The sequence below is a fragment of the Aspergillus candidus genome (assembly GCF_002847045.1).
Source record: "Aspergillus candidus strain CBS 102.13 unplaced genomic scaffold BDW47scaffold_51, whole genome shotgun sequence".
Lineage (NCBI taxonomy): Eukaryota > Fungi > Ascomycota > Eurotiomycetes > Eurotiales > Aspergillaceae > Aspergillus > Aspergillus candidus.
The window spans coordinates 40,341-64,080 of NW_020194056.1; the positions used below are offsets into that span (position 1 = coordinate 40,341).

Genomic DNA, 23,740 nt, shown 5'->3' on the forward strand with positions numbered 1-23,740 from the left:
AAATTAAAGTAACAGTCAAGAGAAAAGCCTCCCTTAAGGGGAGAAGTCAATAGCGTACATAGCATACACTCTGGGTCGTCGTCTAGTGCAAGAATACAGAGAGCAAGAAGAAAAGAAGAAATAAACACACAAGAGTCCCAGTCCCATAATATCCCACCAATCCATACATCATCCATCATTCTCATCCCCATCAATAAGCCCCAGCCATGATCGCTCCAAAGTACCGTCGGCTCATCTCGGCCGTCTGCACAAGGCGCGCATCACCCGTCAAGGGCAGCCGCAACACCGCTGAGCTGAGATCCGCCGCCGTCTCGTCGTGGGCCGTCCACTGCGCCACCAGTCGGCTCATCTCTTTGAAAGCCACACGCTCCTCCAATCCTTCCACGCCCGTCCCCTGCATGCGTTCGGCCATCGCACCCAAGGCCTGCACCAGTCGATGCAACCGCGAGCGCTCGCGGGCGCCGCCGCGCGCCGTCACCAGTCGCAAAAAGTCTTCGTAGACGCCGCCGCCGCGCGCCCAGCCGGGTACCTGGCTCTCGGGTCCGTCGCCGAAGCCTGAGATCAGTCGTTCCAGAGTCGCGTAGTCTTGCTCGATCACGGCGGTTGGGCCCACGATCCGGCAGAAGGTGGCGTGGGCGTCGGTCCAGTTTTTCGCCCGCACCAGGTAGTCCACCTCACCGGCGGCGTCGCCCTGGTCTCGTGCCGACAGCGCCTTGGCCTCCCAGAGCCACGCCTCGGGGACATGGAGCTCCTTGGTCAAACCGTCCCATGCGGAATCCGAAATCCCGGCGGTCGTGACCGGTTCGGGCAGCCGGGGGGCAAAGCGGGCCAAGAGCTCGCGCACGCCGCGCTCCCGGTCCATCGGGCGGGACAGGTGCAGCAAAACAAACACCGCCCGCTGCAGCTCGCCCGCGCAGCTGAGCTCCCATGCGAAGTCCCGGACTAGTCGATCCGCCTGCTCGGGATTGACCAGGAACCGGTCGTGCGGGCCCACTGTCGCCGACAGCAGGTGGTACAGCGGGAAAGACAGGCCACTGGAGAGTGCGTCGCCGCCCACGCATTCGGGCATCAAGGCGGCGGGGAACTCCTGCACCGGCAGACCCGGGGCCGCGCCGATGGTGCCAGCGTAGAGCTTGAGAAGAACCCACAGGGGAGATTCCCGGCCCGCGCGCGTCTGGTTGGGCGGGTAGGGGAAGGCGGTCTCCTCGCCGCTGGTCAAGTCCTGCATGTAACTGGACACCGCGGCCTCGATCGGCTCGTCCTCGGTGATGCTGTACCACAGGCGCAGGCCGAACGCCTCGAACCAATCCAGCTCGAACCGCTCCGTGATGGAAAACGACGAGGAACGGTCCTCCAGGGCTCCGCCGGACTTGCCCTCGCTGCGGAGTGCGTTGCCGGCCAACAGTTCGTAGAGGGCCCGCATGGGCTCGGTCATTTCGGAGGAGACGTTGTGCTGCCGCCACATTTCCACCTGCTGTGCCATGTCGGCGCGCGTCGTCCGGTCGCGGCCGATCTGTGCGACTAACGTCGCCAGGTGGAGGTTCTGGCTGGTCATCAGGACGTTACACGCCTCGTCCACCCGGTGCGAGCAGAGTAGGTACACAGCCTGCTCTTCGGCCGACCCCGCCTTGCCCAGGACGCGAGCGTGCTTCTCGCGGATGATCCCCTCGAGCAGGCGGCTGAGTCGGTCTTTTTTGATGCGGGGAAGAAACTTTGGCCGGACCTGAGGTGGCACGGCCGCGGAGATGTCGTCTTCGATATCGTCGTTGAACAGAACGTTCGCCAACTGCCAGATCAATCGCTCTTGGTCCGGTTGGGTGGCTGCCGCCTGGGCGAACTGCTGGAAGTTGGGGCTGGTCAGACGAGCCAAGGGCATCCCATCCACGCGGCGGATGGCCGACTGTTGCCGTTGCACGTCGATCATCGTGTTCACGTCCCCTCGCGGATGGAATTCCAGCAGAACGATCTCTCTCTCCTCACTTGTCACCGATAACTTGGACTTCCACCGGTCATCCCCTGACTGGACACCGCCCCACCCACTTTTAACACAAATCATCGAATCCACCGGGCCCCAGCGGGGTTTGAACGAATGATGAAAAGCCAGGTCGTCTCCGCTCAGTTCATTAGACTCGCCAGCATAAGTTTTGGGTCGTTTGTTGTAGGGCCACTAGACGGAAGGTAGGAAGGATGATTAGTTCGTGTTCATTAAGTTCAACTACCTAGGTAAAGGGAAAGATGGATGAAGAGAAATATGGATGAAGAAGAAGGAAGGATGAAAGAAAGAAAACAGATAGAAAGAGACTAAAAAGGATAGCTAGGTACAACAGGGGGGGGGAACAATGTAACGGGGTAAAAACCGCGTGACTGGGTAAAAAACAAATAACAACAATTAAAAGGGAGTCAAACCTCAAAGCCTTTAGGGCCAGCACTCGGCGGCTTCAACGGAGACGGGGCCGTTTGTTTCCGGGGCTGCTGAAACAAAGAGTTCATCAAATCAATACTGGTCGCAAAGCCCTTCTGCTGCCGCGCATCGGCATCGGAACCCTTGGGTGTGTCATCCTGCAACGGCCGGTCATTGAATGCGTTGGCCTGGATCTCGCGCAAGGCAGCGCGGTCCTGCTTCCGAGGACTGATGGTGCGTTGCAAATGCTCGGCCCAGTCGCCAGTCAGGTCGAGCCGGGTCTTGGGGGGCGTGTTCCAGGGTTTCAAGGACGGCTGCGAGTGCTCGTAGAAACTGTCGGCGCTGTTGGTGATATCGTCGCGCTCCACGGTGGGACGTAGGTCGGGAAAGGTGCCTGCCATCTCCATTTCCTCGCCATCGTCCAATTCAACTTCTGAATCGCCAGACTGCTGGCTCTCGGTGACGTCGTCGTCGCCATCCTGCTCAGTTGTTGAACCCGTGGAGCCGTCCCCTAAAAAAGACTCGGTGCCCTCCTCCGAAAAAGACCGCTCGTCGGCCATCACCTCCATGGCCTGATTGCCGAACGCGCCGGGGACCAGCTTCCGCTTCTTGAAGTCGAATGTGTCGTCCTCGACGCCGGCGATCGACCCGACGAAGGAGTCGTCAGTGGAGAAGGTGGTCTGCTCCGAGCCCACGGTGTTGGCAAACGGGGATTGAGCCTTCGGAGTCGGTGTGTCAGGAGCAGCACTCAAAGTGCTTTGGTCAAGGCCCTCACCTTCTTCGTCTTCATCGCTGTCATAGTCCAGGCCATAGGTCGTGAAGTGAGGGACGCGGAACACCCAAGTGCCCTTTTCCATCTCGTAGTCAACGAATTCGGCGTTGTGCACTTTACGCAGTCGGTCGATGTGTTTGTCGAAGAGGGGACCACTGGTCACCGGAGAGGGCGCCTTCTTGTCGCGGCCGCGCGGCCACGAATTCTCGATGCGGAGGGTGGACGGCACGTTCAGGCCTTTGCCCCTCTGGGGTTTCATCGACTCGTCAGGATACACGGTGATCTTGCGCACGCCAATCTCCACCAGGCCGCCGAAGATCTGGTCCAGATCGATGGTCGTCAGGTCGACGGGCTCGTCGAAGGTCACCTGCCCACATCGCTCGCGACCCACCGTCAGTCCTACCATCCGCTTCTGCTGGTCCCGGGGCATCTTGGCGATCTCGGCCCGCGAGGGCTTCATCCAATAGTCGCCGGGCTTGGGGTCACCACTAGGGATAAAGGCCAGTCGGGTGGGACCGTCCGCAGACGCCGCCTGTTCGGCATCTTCGGGCACCGAGGCAAGATCCGTGCGGAGGGGTTCGATGTCGGGACGAATCACACTGTCCGGGGTCTGCTTGGCGCCGTTGATGTTGCTGATGCCGTTGATGGTGCCGCTTTTGCGGATCGAGCGCAAGAAACCCAACTCCTCAGGGGTGGGCTCGGAACTGGACGCTTGAATCGGCACGATCTCGGAATCGCTCGCCGTGTCCGAAGGAGACGGAGCCTCGAAGCTGACCTTCTTCTTCATCTTGTCGCCCGGCGCGATGGATTCGTCACCGTTGGTGATGGGCGCGGTCGAGGTGCTGGCGGGGCGCGAGAAGAGGTCATTACGCAAGCTGCGGTCAATGGTCAGACGCTTCAAGTTCCCACTCGGCAGACGGGAAGGACCGCTGGAAAGCGCCCCGGGCGACAGAACACTATCGGTCTCCGGATCGAAGGTCTTGCGCAGATTGCTCGTTGAGAAGCTCTTGCTGAAACTGCCGCGTCCCATACTGCCGCCCAGGCTTCCGCGCATGCTGTTGGCGGCCAGCAGACCACTGCCGAGGCCATTGGGGGTACTGGCGTTGCTGGAGGGGGATCCGTAGGTGGAGTAGCTGAACCCGTAGCCTTGGCGTTTGGGCGGGGTGATGAGGCGGTTGGCCGCGCTCGGGGTGATCTTGTGCACGGGCAAGGGGGTCCGCTGTTTCTGCTTGTTGGTCGAGGAGAGCGGCGTCGCCAACGGGCCCGGGCTCTGTGCGCTGGGGGCGGGCAGCCCGGAGAAGATGGACTGGTTGCCGTACGGGTTCGCGTCCAGGATGGAGGCCTGCAAACTGCCCGGCGCGGGCTGCTGGGGTTGCTGCGCTTGCTGCGGCTGCGCCTGGGTGTTGCCGAAAAGGCTCGAGGTGCCCAGGCCACCACCAGCTTGAGCAGGTTGGCTCTGGTTGCCGAAGAGGGACGACCCCGTGTTCTGAGCCGGCGCGCTGGAGCCGCCGAAAAGAGAGCCACCAGTGCCCGTGGAGCCGCCGAACAGACTCGGCTTCTGTTGCTGCTGAGGCTGAGTCCCACCGAACAGGCCTCCACCGGCTCCAGCCTGTTGGTTTGGTGTGCTTCCGAAAGCACCCCCGAAACCCGTGTTGGTACCCGTCGCCGCGCCGCCGCCGAAAAGGCTCTTCTGAGCCGGCTGCTGCGGTTGGGCTCCGCCGCCAAAGAGAGAGCTGGTTCCAGACTGCTGGTTGGCGCCCCCGCCGAAGAGCGAGCTACCCGCCGCCGGCTGTTGCTGCTGCTGCGGCTGCTGGTTATTCTGTCCGAAGAGCGAGGAACCCGTCGAGCCAGCACCGCCGCCGAACAGGCTCGGGGTGGTCGACGGTTGTTGGGTGCCGGCGCCAAGACCACCGCCACCGAACAGGCCTTTGTTCTGTGGCTGGGCCTGGGTCTGGGCCTGATTCTGTTGCCCAAACCCGCCAAAGCCCGTCGTTCCGGTCTGCTGCGGCTGCTGCTGCTGCTGGCCGCCGCCAAAGGGAGAGGACGAGGCTGCGCCGCCGCCAAAGAGGGAGGATGAAGTGCCGGTGTTCTGTTGCCCGAAGCCGCCCAGCCCGGTTCCTGTCGAGCCGGTCGAGGCGCCACCGCCAAAGAGAGGCTTGTTCTGTTGTTGGTTGGCACCGCCAAAGAGCGAGCTGCCCCCTGTGGCTCCGGCGCCAAACCCACCGGTGGTTCCCGTGTTTCCAAACCCGCCGGTCGTCCCCGTAGCACCAGCGCCGCCGCCGAACAGGCCTCCGCTGGGTTGAGCAGGAGCTGCGGTACTTCCACCTCCGAACAGGGACGTGGCCGGCTTATTGGCCCCGAACAAGGGGTTGGAGGGAGTCGATCCAAAGCCACCAGCGGTTTGGGTGGTCTGGCCAAAGCCGGATGGGGCGCTGGTGCTCGCGCCGAAAGCCGACGGAGTGCTTCCAAAGCCTGTGGTGGACGGCTGCTGCTGGCCAAAGCCCGTCCCGGCACTACTGCCAAAGGCAGAGGTTCCAAAGGCCCCGGCCTGTCCACTGCCGTTCCCAAATCTGCGACCCTGGCTGTAATCGGCCACTCGAAGTTCCTCGAAGGAATACTTGCTGTACGGTTGCATGAAGCTGATGCTCTGGTAGTGGTTGGTCACGCTCGAGGAGCCATCTTTCTCGGTGAAGGGGCTGAAAGGGGTCCCCCCGGTACCCTCCGAGGGAGGAACCGCCTGGTTGAAAGCGGTACCGGTCGCGCCGCCAAAACCCGCACCACCACCTCCGAAGCCGCTACCGGTGCTGGCGGGGGTGCTGGCGCCGGCGCCAAATCCGCCGGTACCAGTTGCGCCGCCAAAACCGGTGCCAGTCTTGTTGGCACCAAACATTCCACCTCCGGAGCCGCCAAAAGCCCCACCAGTGTTTCCTGCTCCGAAGCCACCACTGCCAGCACTGCCAGCACCAAATCCACCGCCGCCGGCAGTAGCCGTGCTGCTTCCAAAGGGGCTGCTACTCGTTGATGCACCGAACCCTGGGGTCCGATTTTGGCCTCCAAACATGGAGTTCGATTGGTTCTGCGCGCCTGCTCCAAAGCCTAGTCAAAAGATAGATCTGGTTAGAAAATGATAAACATCCATGTGGTGCAGAGACTCGAAATGCAAGAGGAAAAAGGAGAAATAAAGAGCAGTGATTCCGTCCTCGAACACGGATCCCATGGGTCGGCGTTTTTGGCATTCTTCTTCTGTATTCTCTCCACGTCCATAGTCGGAGCGATCCAGTTTTAGGAACATGAAACATGTTCTTTCTTCTTGCGCGGGCATTCCTGGAAACCGACGGGGCGAATCTCCAAGCGCGCGCGGGATCGTCACGTATCGATGGGCGTAGAAGCAAAGACCGTGGGAATCCGATCGCAAGCGACAGGAAAAAAGAGAAAGGATCGCAAAGCTGGTTGAACTCAAGTCGTTGAGCACGTACCTCCACCGGAACCAAAGCTACTGGAGTTATTTCCAAACAGGCCGCTGCCAGAGCTGCTAGCGCCAAAGGACGGAGTGGATCCAAAGCCTAGATGACGGGGGAAAAGATGCTGTCAGAGACGATTCTCAAGCTGCGATCCCTTCTCTTGTTGGCGATACTGAGTGGCACGGTGTCGGCCTCCGCGGGATTGTTGACATTGATTGCTGTCGGTTTGAGTTGAATGCGGATCGAGGTCGAGAGGGCCACCAGGTGCCGATTGCTGAACCAGAGGCGTGTTTCCCAGGAACAGACCGGAAGAAAGAGAAGAAGAAAATAACCGACCCCTTCCCCTCACGAACAGGGCAAGGAGAGGTGGTCACAATAAAGGGAAAAAAAGGACGATCAAAACCTACCTCCACCGGAGCTGGTACCTCCGAAGCCAGAACCCGTTCCAAAGCCGGAGCCCTGGGTATTCTGTTGTCCGAATCCACCGAATCCGAACGACATGATGTTTCTTCTTGGTGTCGCCTCGACTTAAGGGCTCATCCGTTCGACGGTGGTCGGAAACGGCCGCGGTCAAACAGTGACAGGGATTGAAAACCACCAGATACAAAACCGTTTTTGATATGCGAAAAGATCGATCGTTATGCGCCAGCCGCGAGGACCTGACCTCGGTTGTAAGAGGGTCTCAGATTCGGCGAGAAGTCTCGACGCGCGGACCAGCAAAGCAGACCGTGAAAGGGAAGTGAGAAAAAGACAATGGGGTTGTCGGCTGCTTTGGGCCTCCTGGTGAAAAAACAAGAGACCACACCCAACGACAGATCGTAAACCACTTGTCAAAGCACAAGATGTGCAACAAGGACCCACAAAGATGTGGCGAAAAAGAGAAGGGGAAGCAAGACGGGCGACCGATGAAAGGAGAGGTTGGGAGAGGGTTCAAAAGAGAGAGAAAAGAGAAAGAAGGGAAGAGACGCGCGACGGTGAGGAAAAAGAAGCTGTGTTAGGTTGGCAAGAGACTCCGGTCTTGGCGCTTAGGTAAGGCCTGCTCTCAACGGCCAGGTTACATTCTGTTACCATTCATACACCATCTTCTTGGTGGGGAGGCACCATTTGGCAGTAAAATACACCATGGAGAAACAGCACTCTTACCGATCAATTACCAGCTCTGGTTCCGGCTCATCACGTGGATGGGATTGGTGCCTGAAAATGAGAGCCGGAGTTGACTGCTCCACGAACAGCCTGGTCGCATTGGGTTGACTCACAGTCTTAAGGTTACTCAATCACAGACAGCCTTGTGAACAGCCAGCTGCAGGATCAACGACCACCTTTCACCTGTCGAGGCTGATAAGGGTGGAAAGAAACACTTCATGCATGGATTAGTCATCGGCAGCTCGGAAGGAGTGGAGACGACCGGATACATGGATTGGATGTCTCTGCCTCGGAAGTACCAGTAGTCAAAGTACTCAGCTTTACATGATTGAGGACAGTGGCACAAAGAATCTGATTTTATAGATGCGGTTGTGGCACCGTATATTTGCAGCCGAGTCTCTTAACTTTGACTGCCACAAGGTCACATGGAATGTGTCATCACTCGGACTGCCACTTATCTACGGAGTACAGTCTCAAGTCTTGTACGCTACCCCTCTACTCCAAGTGGTCCAGACGAACAGTAAGAAATATATATAGATTCAACGGTTGAATACGGCGCAGCCAAAAGGAAATCGCTTCTCAACATCGCAAGACACGGGAATCACAAAACAATTAAGCAGACCTGCAGGTATCCAGCCAACGCATGAAAGTCGCATCGTTTCATCAGGTAGTTTCTTGGTTTTCTTGTGTTTTTTCTTTTGTATCGTTTTCGATCTTTGTTTTTTTGTTTTTTTTTTTTTTTGTTTTTTTTCTTTCTCGTTTCGGAGTTGTCGTGGATCAGGTAGGTTTCGTCCCATACCGTTTATTTACCACGGGCCTCGTGGACCGTGCTGATGATCTTCGCAACCACCGAAGGGTCCGACAGCTGGGAACCGTGTTAGCCAGGTCCACCGAAAGGACGAGAATGGGTAGATGCTTACCGTGGTGATATCACCCAGGCTGTCCTCCTCTCCGCTCAGGATCTTGCGCAGGATCCGGCGCATGATCTTGCCACTGCGGGTCTTGGGAAGATCGTCGACTGTGAAGACGGCCTTGGGCGCGGCGAAGGGACCGATCGACTTGCGCACCTGCATGACCAGATCTTTGCGCACCTGCTCGCTCGTCTCATTGCCCTCCTTAAGGGAGACAAAGGCATTGACGGTCTGGCCGGTCAGCTCGTCGGCGACACCGACCACGGCGGCTTCGGCAACCATGTCTGCACGAAAAGTTAGTCAGAAGCCTAGGGATGAACGGGGCACCATCGGGTAGGTAAACGTACGGTGTTCCAGAAGAGCGGCCTCGATCTCGGCGGTCGACAGACGGTGACCGGACACGTTGACGACATCGTCAACACGGCCACGGATCCAGTAGTATCCCTCGTGGTCACGGCCGGCACCATCTCCCGTGAACTATCACATATTAGCATAACAGAATTTAGAATGAAGAGGAGATCAACATACGTAGTAGCCCTTGTACACGTTCAGGTAGGTATCCATGTAGCGCTTGTGGGCGCCCCACACGGTGCGGGCCATGCTGGGCCACGGCTGCTTGAAGGCCAACACACCTTCGACGTCGTTGCCCGAGATCTCCTCGCCCGAGACGGGGTCGATGATGGCGGGCTCGATGCCGAAGAAGGGCAGCGAGGCGCTTCCGGGCTTGGTGGGAGTTATACCACCCAGGGGCGTGATGACGTTCGAGCCGGTCTCGGTTTGCCAGTAGGTCTGTAGAAAAAAATCAGTATGAATTGATTTTGGGTTTGACTCTTTGATTAGTGGGGTAAAAAACTCACGTCACAAACGTGGGCCTCCTCCTTGCCAACCTTCTCGAAGTACCACTTCCACACCTCGGCGGCGATGGGCTCACCAACGGAGCCCAGGATACGCAGATGGGCCATCTGGTGGTGGATGTGCTCGTCGCCGGCGCGCTTCAGCAGACGCAGGGCGGTGGGGGCAACGTAGAATTGGGTGACCTGGTACTTGTCGATCACGTCCCAGTAGCGGGAGAAGTCGGGGTAGGCGGGGGTACTCTCGAAGACGACGGTGGAGCATCCCAGGAGCAGAGGCGCGTAGACGACGTAGGTGTGGCCGGTAATCCAGCCGACGTCACCGCCGCAGAAGAAGCGGTCGTCGTCGTGGATGTCGAAGACGTACTTGCCGGTCATAGCGGCGCCCAGCAGGTAGCCGGCAGTGGTGTGCATGACGCCCTTGGGCTTTCCGGTGGAGCCGGAGGTGTAGAGGAGGAAGAGAGGGTCTTCGGAGGTGACGGGCTCGGGGGCGAAGTAGTTGGGGTACTTCTCGACCTCCTCGTGCCACCAGAAGTCGCGGCCGTTGGTCCAGGGGACCTCGGCGCCGGTGCGCTGGTAGACGAGGACGCTGTGGACGTTGGGGCACTGCTTCAGGGCCTCGTCGACGATGCGCTTGGTGCCGATGACCTTGCCGCCACGCTTGCCCTCGTCGCTGGTGATGATGACCTTGGAGTCGGCGTCGATGACGCGGTCGCGCAGGGAGTCGGAGGAGAAACCGGCGAAGACGACGGAGTGGACGGCGCCGATACGAGAGCAGGCCAGGAAGGCGATGAGAGCCTCGGGGATCATGGGAAGGTAGATGGCGACGGTGTCACCCTTCTTGACACCACGCTGCTTCAGGGTCCAGGCGACGCGCGAGACCTCACGCAGCAGCTCGCCGTAGGTGATAGTACGGCCCTCGCTGGGCTCGTCGGCCTCGTAGATGATGGCGACCTTGTTGGGGTTCTTCAGGGCATGTCGGTCGACACAGTTGTAGGAGGCGTTCAGGCGGCCCTCGGGGAACCAGGCGACGTCGCCGTTCTCGAGGGAGCCCATCATGGTGGTTTGGAAGTCGCGGTAGAAGGTCAGGTTCTCGCGGGCCATGCGGGCCCAGAAGGTCTGGGGGTCGCGGATGGACTCCTCGTACATGGCCTTGTACTCATCGAGATTCTTGACATGCGTCCCCGTAGGGTGCTTGTCATGGAATGCTTTGGGGACATGGAAAGTGTCGACTTCGTGAGCTTCCGGCACCTGGAGATTGTCAGCTGGGCCGAGACTTTAGTGGGGGACGGAGGGAAGAGCTTACCACGGCGGGCTTGGGGGGCATGACGTTGCCGTCCGACATGATGAGCAGCTTCTAACAGAACTGACGCTGGGATTGACGAGAGGAGAACGAGGAAGATGGGAAGATTGGTTTGAGTTGACTGATGGCGGATGGGAGGATGGCGGAAGAGAGAAAGAGGAATTCTGCGGGGACAACCACCGGGTTAGATTTCAATTCGAGGTTTTGGATTCGGTGGGAAAGGAGACCGCAAGCGCGAATGGGAAAGCCAGATAACAAAGAAGGAGGAGCTGGGCGTCAGGGATAGCGAACGCAGCCGGTGTTGGCCGCCGCCAGGTGGGGTGGGGTAGTGGAGGGGTGATGTTCAGGTACTATTGCGACACCATCCGCGGCCGAGTGCAGGGATTGATGCAGGGAGCTGCATTTGACATACCTATAGGGGGGAGAAACTAGAGGGATGTAAAGAAGAGAGGGGAGAGGAGAGATAGAGAGAGAGAGAGAAAGTGGTAGAGTAGAGTAGGATGAAGAGGGGAAGAGGAAGAGGGAAAGTTGCAAACGGAAAGGAAGAAAATGGAGGAGGGGAGGAGGGGAGGAGGGGGAGGTACCAGGATATTTATTTAACGAACAGTTCAACCGATATACAGAGAATAATAATTTAGAAACTCAATAAAATGAAAGCAGAAGAATAATAAAATAGTAAATGTTGAGGTGGATGTCGACCCTGTTGAATTGAAATTAAAGAATTAATTCCAGAATAATAATTAATGGAGAGCGACTAACTGAGAAAGGAAAGGAATTCACTCCTCCACTCGGTCTGCTTCTTCCGCGTACCCGTTCGTCTACATCATCCCATGTCCAGTAGTAGTAATAGTATCCTATAGATACAGAATACCCATGTAGAGTAGACTGTATCAGCCACTCTAATCATCCTTAGCCGAAGCTCCATCTGTCCATTCACGTCGATCGTGTACAGGTTTCATCTCAGATATAATATACACTTTTTGATCCACATAGAAATAGAAGTACCAATATGAGCCTGAGTATATATATCACCATCAATACAATGAGGACATAGTCATAGAAGAACGTAACAATCCCAGGTACAACCTGTATAGTACTACGACTACTCTACTCAAGTAAGTACAGACTAACCACATCCCCTCTAGTGTCTCAACGCCTCGGCCATGCGGGGAGTGAGCCTGGGAGCCTGGGAGAGGCCTTAGGCCAGGCTCTCGACTTTCCGTTGCTCCGGGGAAACCAACTGCACCTGCATCATAGTACCGTTACAATACCCTCTCTACGCCATCCTCCACACTCCTACCAGGATCTTACCCTCTCTGGTTCGGCTTACCATCAGCCAAGACTGGAGACAGCATACGCCCCCCCGGTACCAAACTATCCCGTTCGCCTTCGGGGCTGGGGAAAGGAATTCTCTCTGGGAAAACTCGGTCTCTCCAGACAAACAGACAAAGAAATCATTCCGGAGCCTATCCCCCCGGGTCCTGCTACCCCGCTGAAACCATCTAAAGTTTAGTATTACGAAAAACATGAATGGGAAAAGAATCATCGTCAGCCAAGCTTACACAGTGGAGTGTAACTTTGGTTTTCCCCTGTTGCCCGGTATGTCAATGCGGGGAGAAGGGACCAACGGAAGTTTATGAGTCTGGGCAATGATCCTTCGTTCGTAAGTCCATAGTGGGGTCTAGTACTACTACAGTACTACTACAGTACTACTACAGTACTACTACAGTATGAAGACGAGGGCAAGGTAGGAATCAATCAGACCTCGTACCGCTTGCGGAAGTCAGCCTCTCTAATCTCTGCTACTACTACTACTACTACTACTACTACTACTACTACTACTAAACGAACAGACTCGTCTGCCTTACTATACTAGCAGGTCCTGGCGATTGATTCCAAAATAGGGTGAGGGGTAGATGATGCGGTTCGAGCCTAAATGGCCACTAATCCTTGCCACCGGTGCACCGACGTCGTAGTTCAATTTCCCATCGGCCTTGGATTTCTGGCGGCTGCAAGGATTCCTCCCGTGCCACGTGTTTGTCATGTTTGACTACATACCTAGGCACATGATGGTCTCGGGATACTGAAACAATGATTCATTGTGTCTGGGGATGCACTACTAAAGCTTATACCATAGTTGAGATGATCCAAGATATATTCGCACTATTATCCCTCCAACAACACATCCAGAGATTCCACCTCACATCGAAATCCCCCAGAAGAGAAAACCGATGATATCATGACTACAGATGGTAAGAGTAAGACAGATATCTTACGGTCGATCACTAGATCACACTTCACCATCACCATTAATAGCAGTGGTAGTAATCAAGAAAAGTGGTCTACGGTTCCGACACGAAAACACCCTCCAAACTAAAACCAATAGAATAATCCACACTCCACTTTCCCCCCAAGCTAACTCCCAGGCCAAGGCTTCCCTCCCCCCACCATGATCGGCTAGACTCAACCCACGAGGTCGGGAAAAAATCGGCATTCTCTTGGAGATTTCTTGGTCAGGAGGGAGGGAGGGAGCATGTGGGCCTGTCGGCGATTATCGTCCGGTCTTCGAAAAAGCATGGCATGGCTCGTGGATCATTGATTATGAGGATTCGGTATGCTTCGATAAGCCATGGGGTTTCAAGCCGGGGTAGAGGACGGTTAACTACGGGTGAATGGACTATTTTTGTTGGAATGTTACTCCGAGGTTATTTAACCCATGGTCATACTATGTGTTATCCGGTGGCTGGACCATATGGTACTACCACTATACTCCATAGTACCACTACTACTACTATACTACTCCGTACATCGTATAAGATCAGGTATATTACTGATATCAGCCTTGATAGCATTCTACCTATAGCTTAAGGGGTAGAATATATGATAATATAATATGATATAATCATATATCCCCCGTACACTAGAAAAGAACCAACCGGAATCCCACTCGGTATACCATGTTCACATGATCCTCCCCTGCAGGGGCACCCAGCTCGCAATCACGATAACCACCTACTATCCCAGCCTATACTAACCAACCGGAGGATGATTTAACTGTTAGTCTAGCAGTAGCTTAAGTTAGTCTTTTTACCTTACTAGGTCCTACAACTACTAACAAAATAGGTACAGTATATATCTCCCCGAACAACCATACTAACCTGTCAAAGGTACATGCATCAGACTAAACATACCCCCCTGTTTCCGACTTCGATATTTTATCTAGTGTACTGTGGTGTGAATGCAACCTGCCGATCGCTATATGTCTTGACTGCGGTTCCTGGCTAGACTCTAACTTATCTGTCTTCGGCGCAGTTTGGCTTATTGGTTGGTGGGCCGCTCGCTCTTCTTGTGACTTGTTGTAGTAATGGCATATGCAAATGCCAGGGCCTTCTTGGATATATAGGACTTAACCTGTCTCAACTACCTACCTACGAGTGCTTGGAATAGTCCTATCTGGGAGGACCTATGAAAATGGTCCAAAAGATTCACGAAATCAATGATCCTGTGACTATGGACATTGTCGCAATATAAGATGCTATGAAAGATTAGGTACTCACGAAGCGCAAGAGTGTTTGGATATCTTTGTGGCCGTGTGGTGATTCTTTGTGACAGAGATGTTGCGAGTAGTTGCAAGATTGCAAGCAATAAACGTGACGAGTCAAAAATATTATTCGTGTGAGAAAACACCGCATGTCAGCTAAGGTTAGCTGATTGCGTGCATCGCTCTACTACAATTTCAAATATCTAGGTCTTGGTAGGAGTTCTACAGGTGAGATACACTTCTGATTGATAGATCAGTGCGGTCGGTGTTGATATCAAGAATGGGTGAAGTAAATAATCGATAGAGCAGAACGCTGTCATTGACGGATTCATTAGACTAAGCTTGGGCTGATCATTCAAGCAAACAATGTTAAAGGTAGACAATAAAAGAAACTCCATATAAACCATCTCGTAGAGGAAGGAATGATTCAAACACCCACCCACTCCTGATGCCACCAAGCTCCCATCCCCAACAAAAACACCACAATACTACCATCACGCAACACATCGCGAAACAGCTGCACCCCCAACGCCAGCCCCCCGGCCCCGCCATTCCGTCCCTTCATCATCACCCGCGCCCCCGACAACACCATCTCCCCGGTCGTAAAGTACAGGAACGGGCTCTGGGCCGTCGCCGGCGGCGGCGGTCCGCTGCCAAACGTCGCAATCGACGTTCCCACCACAAACAGCAGATACGCCCCGACGGCGAACGCGAAGAGCACGTGAGCGACCTTCCACGCCCAGATCTGCTTCTTCTCCGAGTCGGTCTGCTGTCGGGTTGCAGCGCCCAGCATGCTCGATACGAAAGGTGGAAGGCCCAGCGCCGAGGCGAGATCGCCGGGTGAAGGACCCCCTGCATTAGCGGGTGCGTTGGGAGGTTGTTCGCCGCCTGGCATGTTTCCTGGCATGTTGCCTGGCAGGCCGCCCATGAGCGAGCTGAGGAGTTTCATGGTCGGGTCATCTTCTCCTCCTGCGCCGAAGGGGTTGGCCGGGGGGTTGTTGCTGGTATCGTTGCCTTGGGGGCCTGGGGACGGCGCGGGCTGCCGGAGGAGTGCGCGGAGCATCTCCTCCTGGGCTCGGAGGTCCTCCGGTGAGGGCCGGTTGTAATGGCTATCGGTTGCGGTCGGGGCGGGTGGGAATTGCATGGGAGGCGGCGAGGGGCTGGAGATGGCGGCTGGAGGTTGCGGAGAGGGAGAGGGAGATGGCGCTGGGGCGGTCTCTTGGTAGACTGTCAGAATGATGTTAGTTGTGGCTTGTTTATGGAAGGAAAGTTCAGGGTTGAAGCGTACCGCTTTGCGGGGTGCGACCGCTAGAATTGGTGATCTTGTCTAAACGTGCCGCGCCGCCATCTCTGATTTTCGCTTCACGACGCTCGCGGCGGAGGCGCGCAGATCGTTGCGCGGGGGATTCTTCGACGGGTGGTGATGACATTGCGGTGAATCGGTCGATTCTGTTGGTCTAGTGTACAGTATGTTATGGGCAGTGTTGATTCAATGAGGAAATATTCAGATAGCGATGAGATGACTGGATAAGAAGTTGAGATGGCTGAAAAATGGCAAGGCCAGGGGTGAGTGATGAGGGAGAAAGTTGGAAGTTGTTGGAGTTGGAGCTATTCAGTATTCAGGCGTTCAAGGCAACTCATCCGGCGCTAAGCCACTTACGCCACAACTGTGGCTGCTTTGTTTAATACTGTGTCTTATACTGTTCTTGACTTTTTTTCTATCCTTTTCTTTTATATATAGAGTGGTCCTTGATATATTTTGTTGGCTTACACTAGCTACTGGCAGCGTACAGACTGTGGCATCCAGTCTTCCTTGGAATTGTTGTTGCTGTGATTCCACGGCTCAACGATGGGCTGGAAATATATGGAACAATATCTCTATTGTCAAGTCCAGTTAAATATAGGAATGCCAGAGACATCCATAAATCATTGACCAACTATCCAGCTCCAGACCGACAGTCCAAATATGATGATCAACACCTAACAGTGGCTCCATGCTCCATGTTCCAAGATCCGCTGCTCTGCCGTTGCAGGAATGACATCATCATCCTATACCCTTGCTTGGATAGCTGTGCTGTGTTGGACAGGCAGGTTATTCGAGAGATGCGATTGGCCATTAGATTGAAACACGTAAAGTCCGCTTACTCTATTCATGTTCTGACATGTTTCTTATCACATCCCCCTTTCAAATGAATGCATAATGGTGGTGGCTCATGGCATCATCTCCGGGCTCGCCAAGACTCCCATGATGGCGGACATGTCGATCATTGTGAATCCTAGGTAAGTGATGGACGCCTCAATGTCTTACCGGAAGATGTGAAAGGATCCGATCTGCTTGCTCAAGATCGAAGCTATTAGAATCCCGCCTCTGATTTGCCAGGAAAGTGGGGGAAATAGGGGAGCGGATGAGAGAGGAGGAGACAGACCGTGGGATTAACCGGTTGGTCTCCTCTTCATGACGTCGTTGCGGTAAGGCTGCGACCAGCTTTCTCCAGCTTCAATTATTCCATTCTTTCCATCCTTTTCCTTCTTCTAATTGTAGATATACATATTTTGTTCTTGATGACCTGATCCATTTGATACTCTTTTGTTTTCTTTTGTTGACTATCTTGGGGTTAATTGATTAGTCTCCTCCCCATCTATACTTATCCTCGCTGTCTTCCATGACGGTTACTATCGACCTTCCAACACACTTAATTCCTGTATAGCAATATTTCACCCATTTCCCCCCATTGTATTCCCTCACTGGCTCGCAATCATGGCGCCCCATCCCCATCACAAGGGCGGGGAGCACTCTCCCAAGCAACACCGCGTGGGAGAGCACTGGAGCGGTGCCAACCCCGTCCCCACAATCAGCAAATTCATGGAGCGTCTAGAGACAGACAAACAAGAACGAGAAGCACACGCCGCTGAAGTGTCCGCCCGACATGAGCAAAGACAGATGGATCGCACGGCAGCGGAAGCCGGTCCGCATCAACCGCGCAAGAGGCCCAAGGGCAAGACCCGCATGGTAACCGATCCGACGACGGGGCGAGATATTGAGGTGGAGGACCAAGATGAGGAGTCAATGGAGGTGGTCAAAAATCCCAAGGTATTTTGATTTCGCCCTGATGATGGACGACGCGCAATTGCTGATTCTGGTTGTAGCTGGTCGTTCCGAATGCCAACCTCGGAAAGCCCACGGTGAGTTTCGCATTTCTTCCTTTGCTTTGGGATATACGCGAACAAACGCTTTACTGACGCATTGCAGCACGTCAAAACAGATCCAAAGGACAGCCTTTCGCAATACAAGGAGAATCAGGACATCACGGCCCCCCCGGATCCCATCGCAGAGGGCACCACGTCTGACGTGCCCATCCACGGCGAGAAAACCAACATCCTATTCCATCCCACACCGACCGTCAGCTATAGGCCGATGTTTGATAAGCTTGAGAAACGTGGTATAACATTATGCGTGGGCATCATCTTCAGCGTCGTCGTCCTGGGTCGCTACTTTGGCGGCTCATTGTGGGGGCTACTCGCTCTGGCGTGCTGCGTGGCTACCGGAGTATGGCTGTGGGTGAAAGAGGTCATTCGCAGCGGCCGGGAGATGGAATGGAGCACCGAGTTGATTCGAGGGCAGATGGTAGGGTCTCCCGCGCGGTTCACTCTAACGACTGATACTAATCTGTTCTCGCATAGGCTACGGCAAATCTACTTCCCGAGTCGGTGGAATGGATCAACACGTTCATGGGCGTCATCTGGAGCCTGGTCAACCCCGAGATGCTGTCCCCCGTCGCCGATACCATCGAAGATATCATGCAAGCGTCCGCACCCGGTGTGGTCGAGAACGTGCGAATCGCGGAGATCGACCAGGGGAATAACCCCTTGCGCATCCTCAGCCTGCGTGCCCTACCGGACGAACACGTCGATCACATCATACAAAACATGCGCGAGGAGAATAAGAACAAGGACCCCGACGAGGCTGCCGCCCTGGAAGAAGGGGGCAGCTACTACAACCTCGAAGCCTCGTTTGCATATCACGCCAAGCCCAGCGGCCAGTCTGCGTCGTCTAAGGCACGCAATATGCACATGGAGATCGTATTCTACCTCGGCGTCCGGGGTCTCTTCGGGGTTCCCTTCCCCGTGTTCGTGGAGTTGATCGAGATGGTTGGCACGGTGCGCATCCGGTTCCAGCTGATGCCCGAGCCGCCATTCATGAAGGACATGACCTTCAGTCTCGTGGGCCTTCCCCACGTCAAAGCCGGGTGTATGCCGATGGTCAAGGGCGGCGTCAACATTCTGAACCTCCCTCTGATTTCGAATTTTGTCAACTACGCCATTGGCACTGCGTGCGGGCTGTTCGCGGCCCCCAAATCCATGACCATGGATCTCAGCTCCATTCTCAAGGGCGACGACATCCTCAAGGAGACCGAGGCCCTGGGCATCATGTGGGTGCGCATCCACCGCGCCATTGGACTGAGCAAGCAGGATCGTCGCGGCAGCTACGGCGGCGGCAGCGACCCCTACATCAACCTGTCGTTCTCCAAGTACGGCAAGCCCATGTACTGCACGCGGGTGATCTGCGACGACCTGAATCCAGTCTGGGAGGAGACGGCGGCGCTTCTGGTCACGCCGGAGCTGATCAAGGCGGACGAGAACCTGAGCGTGGAGCTGTGGGACTCAGACCGCAACACGGCGGACGACGTCGTCGGCAAGGTGGAACTGCCCATCCGCGAGATGATCCAGCACCCCTGCCGCATGTACCCACAGGTCTCGAAATTGCAGGGCCTGAACGAGGGCAGCGAGATGCCCGGGGAGCTGCATTGGGAGGTGGGATTCTTCGGCAAGCCGAAGCTGCGGCCGGAGCTCCGGACGGACGGCAAGAAGAAGGACCTGCCCGCGAACCTGCAGGGCAACCCTCAGTTCCAGGACCCCAAGGGCGTCATCAGTACCGACCAGGAGGATGCCGTCGTGCACACGCCACCGGACCCGCTCTGGCCCAGCGGCATCCTCAGCGTCGTGGTGCATCAGATTGTCAATCTCGAGCTGTCCAACATCAAGGGCAGCGATGGCAACCGGAAGGGCAAGGATTATGAGCCCGCCAAACCATACGGAGAGGCTACGGAGGAGCAGGGCAGCGATTTACCAACCAGCTACTGCAAGATTATCCTCAATGACCAGCTAGTACGTTCCCCCCTCATGGCAGACCCGTGAATTGAACCCTAACGTGTATAGATCTACCGCACTCGCGCCAAAGCCGTCAGCTCCAAGCCCATCTTCAACGCCGGAACCGAGCGCTTCGTCCGCGACTGGCGTTCAGCCATCGTGACCGTGACCGTGCGAGACCAGCGCTACCGGGAGCACGACCCCATTCTAGGCGTGGTACCTCTCCGACTAACCGACCTCCTGCGTACCAGCTCGCAACTCACACGATGGTACCCCCTAGACGGAGGAATTGGACACGGACGGATCCGCATCTCGCTACTCTTCCGCCACGTGGAAACCCGTCTACCCCCACAGATGCTAGGCTGGGACGTAGGAACATTCGGGATCGCAGGGGAAAAGGTCATCGCGCAAGGATTTGGGCACAAAGCCAAGATCAACCTGCGCACAACCGGCAGCAGCAGCAAGATCAACAAGCACGTATGCACAGTCGACTCCAACAACAATGCCGTCTTCGACCTCTCAAACGAGACCTTTCGCAACCAGCTCCGCCTCCCCGTCCGCCACCGCTACCGCTCAGCAATCGTCTTCGAACTACACCACCCAGGCAAGCGCAGCGTCGCCGGGTATGCCGTCCTCTGGCTACAGCACCTCGTCGACAACCAAGACACAGCGGTCGACATCCCCATCTGGTCAACGCACAACGGCAAGCGGCTCACGCAGAACTACGTCACGGAAGACAACTGGGAGCAGAAGCGCTCGCCGGGGCTGGAAGACCTGCAGCAGATCGGCCGCCTGCAGTTCCACGCGCATTTCACACCCGGTATCGACGAGTCGCACGAGCAGTTCATCGTTGATAACCACTCGCGCGAGACCTTCGAGACTTGGGAAGCGCTTGTCGCCGAGGGCGTGCGTCCGCACCGTATCACCTCGTTCGTCCCGCGGGACATCGAAGAGCTGCACGAGCGATCCCTCGTCGAGGGTCGCGACATCCTCCGCCATGCGAGTCCCGACGAGCGCCGTCGGTGGATAGACAAGCAGGGCCAGGACTGGAGCGGCTGTTTTGGCCATGACCCTGCTGCGTTCTTCGACGCTGATCACACTGACGATAACCTCGTCGCTAAGGGTCGTGACCACCACCATCATGGCCACAGTCGCCAGCCAACGAGTAGCTCCTACAACAGCAGCGCCGCGCGCACGTCCTACTCATCCCAGGACCCAACCCGCGAATATCATCATCAACAAGCGGACGAAAACAATATCCACCACCAAGACCAATACGTCACAAACCTCCAAACCAACAACATCAACAATCGCCCAACGAGCGCCCCAACCAGCTCCCCCCAATACCAACAACCGCAGCAACAACAACGAACCTCCCTCGACAACAATGACAACTATGCAGAAGACAGACGCCCCTCAACGGCAAGCAGCATAGCCGACTCAAGCATAGCCGACTCCAGCATAGCCGACTCCAGCACCAGCACGGCGCCGTCAAAAAAGGCAGTGCGCCGCAGCGAGCAGCGTCAGCAGCGCGGCCTGATGCAGTGGAAGCCAGTGCGGAACGCGGCGTTTGCGCGCGACGAGGCGAAGTTCGCGCTGCGGAAGGTCAGACGGAGGTTTTCGGGGGATTTGGTGGGGAGAGAGCCGGATGTGGAGACTGAGACGGGGTAGTCACTGTCTCTTTAGTTTTTGATTTTTTATTTTCTTTCTTTGTTTGGTAGTTGGTTTGGGCTGTTTTTTTTTGTGGGTTGTTTTGGGGGTTCTTGGTTTTTCTTTTGGTTTTGTTTTGAGGATTGTATGTATGTACCCATCTGTATACTATGAGTTATGTGGTAGGAGTGGGTTTGTTATTGATTACTCTGTATGTATGTGTGCGTGTATAATATTCACAATATCATGTATATCTACCTCAGTAGTACACTAGACCCCCTTATGAAACGAAATATAAGCTGCAGCAGACAATACAATGGTAAATACCATATGTACACAAATAAGTGGTAAAATCTGTGAATATTCATATCCATAGAATATATATGCAAGTAATATGTCCGGACAATAAAATGAAAAGAAATGCAACCGTAGCCTGGTATATGTATATCAATCAATCATCGATACGAAGAAGGGGATAGACGATAGCCGCCACACCGACACCATGCATAGTTAAATAGTAGAATAGAATAGAAAGAAAGAAAATGGTCTGAAAAGAGGGAAGACAGAAAAAAAAGGAAGAGATAAGAAAAGAGAGTAGAAGAATATTAAGATATGTATGTGAAGATGTCGCTGTAAAAAAAAGAAGGGAAAAGAAATAGATGAGAAGAGAAGGAAGGAAAAGAAGGAAACCCCACGATAGTAAAAATATCCAGTTGGAGAAAAATAAAAAAAGTAGGTACTAGGTAAAAGAAAAGAAATCGCTCATCTATGACAGATGCATAAATCATAAATCAAGTCCCATCCATATCGTCAATGCAGAGGCATCATGGCCGTCCGCACGGGTTATTGGTCTGCAGGCTTGAGGACGGGTTCCGCGTCCGACAACAACGGCATTTTATACTCGAGGTCCAGTTCAGACGGCACAGACGAGCTAGGCGTGGATGTCAACTGCGAGGTCGCTGACAGGGACTGGGCGTCTGAGTCCCAGGATAGAGGGCTGACGTTGTCTCGTGTGTGGGGGGTGGCATGGGTTTTTAAAGTGGATAGAATGGGTAGGGTCGTCGAAGTCGGTGTAGTAGTAGCTGGAGCAGAAGTAGTGAGGGTCAACTCGTCCGAGTCTTGCGCCGGGAATGGCTCGACGATCTTCTCGGTGGTTTCGAGTGGACCGAGCGTCCACCGCCACTCGCAGCGTCGTTTGACGCGGTGTTGACGCGGGGTCTGCGGCGTGGCGGACCCGTCGCCTTCGATGCCGTCCATTAGAGCGACGGCGCGTACTTGTCGCTCGGCGCTGATATGTTTCCGCTTCTTGCGGGTTGACCGTGCGAGGGACGAGTGTGTGTCGTCATCGGACGAGGACGAGGTACTGGCGTCTGAGGTGGCCCCGCTTGCGGTGGAGTCGGATTCTGCCTCGTCGGGGGCTGTGTGGGGGGCGGGTCGTTGAGGTTGTTGTTGTTGCGGGTCTTCAGCGAGGTCGGAATGACGTGCGGTGTAGTGTACTGTGCGGATTTCTTCTTCGAGTGGCTGACGATAGCTGACCTGCTTCTTTGGAGGGAAGAAAGCGCGGCGGGCGCCGGTGGCGCTGGAGGGAATAGAGATGGAGCGTGATCGACAGGTGGGTTCTAACGGGGAGTTTCGGAGGATGCTCTTGACGCCGAGGGGGAGCTGGTAGGGGTTGTTGTTGTTGTTGTTGTTGTTGTTGTTGTTGTTGTTGTTGTTGTTGCTGTTGTGGGCGGCATTGTTGTAGGATGAGATGGCGAGGCGACCGGTCGCGGATGGCTTCGAGGGAGACGAGGTGGCCGAAGTGGGGTCGTAAGCGTTGTTGAAGGTATTCCGGACGGTGGGAGAGGCAGTGGGTCCGGCCGCCAAAGATAGGGACAGTCCAGTGGATGAACTACCGAAGGTTCGGGGGAGACAGGCGGTTTGTAGGGAGAGTTTGGGGCGAGATGAAATAGCGGACGGAGGGTTGGAGGCAGAGGCCACTGTGCAGGCCATATTGGAGGAGGACGACGTCGGCAAGGTCATGGGGACCGCCAGCATGGCGTAGTTTACCTTGATATAGGTGTCGATAGTAAAAAGAAAGAGAAAGGAGAGAGTGTGGATGAAAGAGAGAGGAAAAAAGACAGGATGTAGATGGATAATAGAGAGGTCGGGGAGATGGAAGAGAAAAAACGCATGCGATGCAGAGTGACGAAAGAGTCGATAGATCGACGTTTTCCTAATTTAGACCCGTATTGATCGTCTTCCTCTTCCTATCTGGGTGGAGTGGAGAAGGACGAAAGAAGTAGAAGTAGAGAGAGAGAAGAGAGGAGGAAGAGGAAGAAGAAGAAAGAGAGGAAGAGAAAGAAGAGAGAAGGAAGAGTAATACACTATCGACGCCCGCATCAGACTGGTCTTTTATCTCGCCCTCTCATTCCTATTCTTGTCCAGACCCATCGACCGGATCGATGGAGTCGCCTTAATTAACCTTCATTTACACCACACACGGTCCATCGGCTCCATCTTCACGAGAGGCCCATCCTCCTTCCATCCTCCGAACCAGGTGGCCATTTTTCTTGATTT

The 23,740-nt window shown here is 55.2% G+C and overlaps 5 protein-coding genes across 5 annotated transcripts; 1 reads left to right on the forward strand and 4 right to left on the reverse strand.

The window, feature by feature from the left end:
* Positions 1 to 14: 14 nt before the first annotated feature.
* On the reverse strand, positions 15 to 7,558 carry BDW47DRAFT_110937 (nucleoporin family protein). Its single transcript, XM_024813837.1, has 3 exons — positions 7,042 to 7,558; positions 2,407 to 6,269; positions 15 to 2,167 (listed from the first exon to the last, which is right to left on the reverse strand). Exons 1-3 carry the CDS (start codon positions 7,133 to 7,135, stop codon positions 191 to 193), a joined length of 5,934 nt encoding a protein of 1,977 aa, XP_024669110.1. The 5' UTR covers positions 7,136 to 7,558; the 3' UTR covers positions 15 to 190.
* Positions 7,559 to 8,497: 939 nt separating this feature from the next.
* On the reverse strand, positions 8,498 to 11,556 carry BDW47DRAFT_110941 (acetate--CoA ligase; the record flags this gene model as incomplete). Its single annotated transcript, XM_024813838.1, has 7 exons — positions 11,255 to 11,556; positions 10,846 to 11,006; positions 9,546 to 10,790; positions 9,217 to 9,477; positions 9,036 to 9,165; positions 8,698 to 8,972; positions 8,498 to 8,642 (listed from the first exon to the last, which is right to left on the reverse strand). Coding segments are annotated over exons 2-7 (2,009 nt in total), but the record flags the coding sequence as incomplete, so codon positions are not given.
* A 3,121-nt stretch (positions 11,557 to 14,677) lies between these two features.
* Positions 14,678 to 15,961, reverse strand: BDW47DRAFT_110942 (uncharacterized protein). The gene is made up of 2 exons (XM_024813839.1): positions 15,672 to 15,961; positions 14,678 to 15,610 (listed from the first exon to the last, which is right to left on the reverse strand). The coding sequence occupies exons 1-2, from the start codon at positions 15,811 to 15,813 to the stop codon at positions 14,811 to 14,813; spliced, it is 942 nt and encodes a 313-aa protein (XP_024669112.1). The 5' UTR covers positions 15,814 to 15,961; the 3' UTR covers positions 14,678 to 14,810.
* Positions 15,962 to 16,920: 959 nt separating this feature from the next.
* BDW47DRAFT_110943 (C2 domain protein) lies at positions 16,921 to 21,449 on the forward strand. Its single transcript, XM_024813840.1, has 5 exons — positions 16,921 to 17,474; positions 17,531 to 17,566; positions 17,634 to 18,008; positions 18,065 to 19,549; positions 19,601 to 21,449. Exons 1-5 carry the CDS (start codon positions 17,142 to 17,144, stop codon positions 21,200 to 21,202), a joined length of 3,831 nt encoding a protein of 1,276 aa, XP_024669113.1. The 5' UTR covers positions 16,921 to 17,141; the 3' UTR covers positions 21,203 to 21,449.
* Positions 21,450 to 21,453: 4 nt separating this feature from the next.
* BDW47DRAFT_110946 (uncharacterized protein) lies at positions 21,454 to 23,725 on the reverse strand. Its single transcript, XM_024813841.1, has one exon. The coding sequence runs from the start codon at positions 23,216 to 23,218 to the stop codon at positions 22,025 to 22,027; it is 1,194 nt and encodes a 397-aa protein (XP_024669114.1). The 5' UTR covers positions 23,219 to 23,725; the 3' UTR covers positions 21,454 to 22,024.
* Between the last annotated feature and the right edge of the window lie 15 nt (positions 23,726 to 23,740).

Bases quoted from the DNA above. Each gene is read 5' to 3' on its own strand.
- BDW47DRAFT_110942 (XM_024813839.1), bottom strand. From the start codon at position 15,813: ATGTCATCACCACCCGTCGAAGAATCCCCCGCGCAACGATCTGCGCGC. The intron at 15,611-15,671 runs GTACGCTTCAAC...TCATTCTGACAG, and splicing joins CGGTCGCACCCCGCAAAGCG to TCTACCAAGAGACCGCCCCA.
- BDW47DRAFT_110943 (XM_024813840.1), top strand. From the start codon at position 17,142: ATGGCGCCCCATCCCCATCACAAGGGCGGGGAGCACTCTCCCAAGCAA. The intron at 17,475-17,530 runs GTATTTTGATTT...TTCTGGTTGTAG, and splicing joins AGGTGGTCAAAAATCCCAAG to CTGGTCGTTCCGAATGCCAA. The intron at 19,550-19,600 runs GTACGTTCCCCC...TAACGTGTATAG, and splicing joins TTATCCTCAATGACCAGCTA to ATCTACCGCACTCGCGCCAA.
- BDW47DRAFT_110946 (XM_024813841.1), bottom strand. From the start codon at position 23,218: ATGCTGGCGGTCCCCATGACCTTGCCGACGTCGTCCTCCTCCAATATG.
- BDW47DRAFT_110937 (XM_024813837.1), bottom strand. From the start codon at position 7,135: ATGTCGTTCGGATTCGGTGGATTCGGACAACAGAATACCCAGGGCTCC. The intron at 6,270-7,041 runs GTAGGTTTTGAT...TCTTTTGACTAG, and splicing joins AGGTACCAGCTCCGGTGGAG to GCTTTGGAGCAGGCGCGCAG. The intron at 2,168-2,406 runs GTTTGACTCCCT...CCTTCCGTCTAG, and splicing joins CTGGCCCTAAAGGCTTTGAG to TGGCCCTACAACAAACGACC.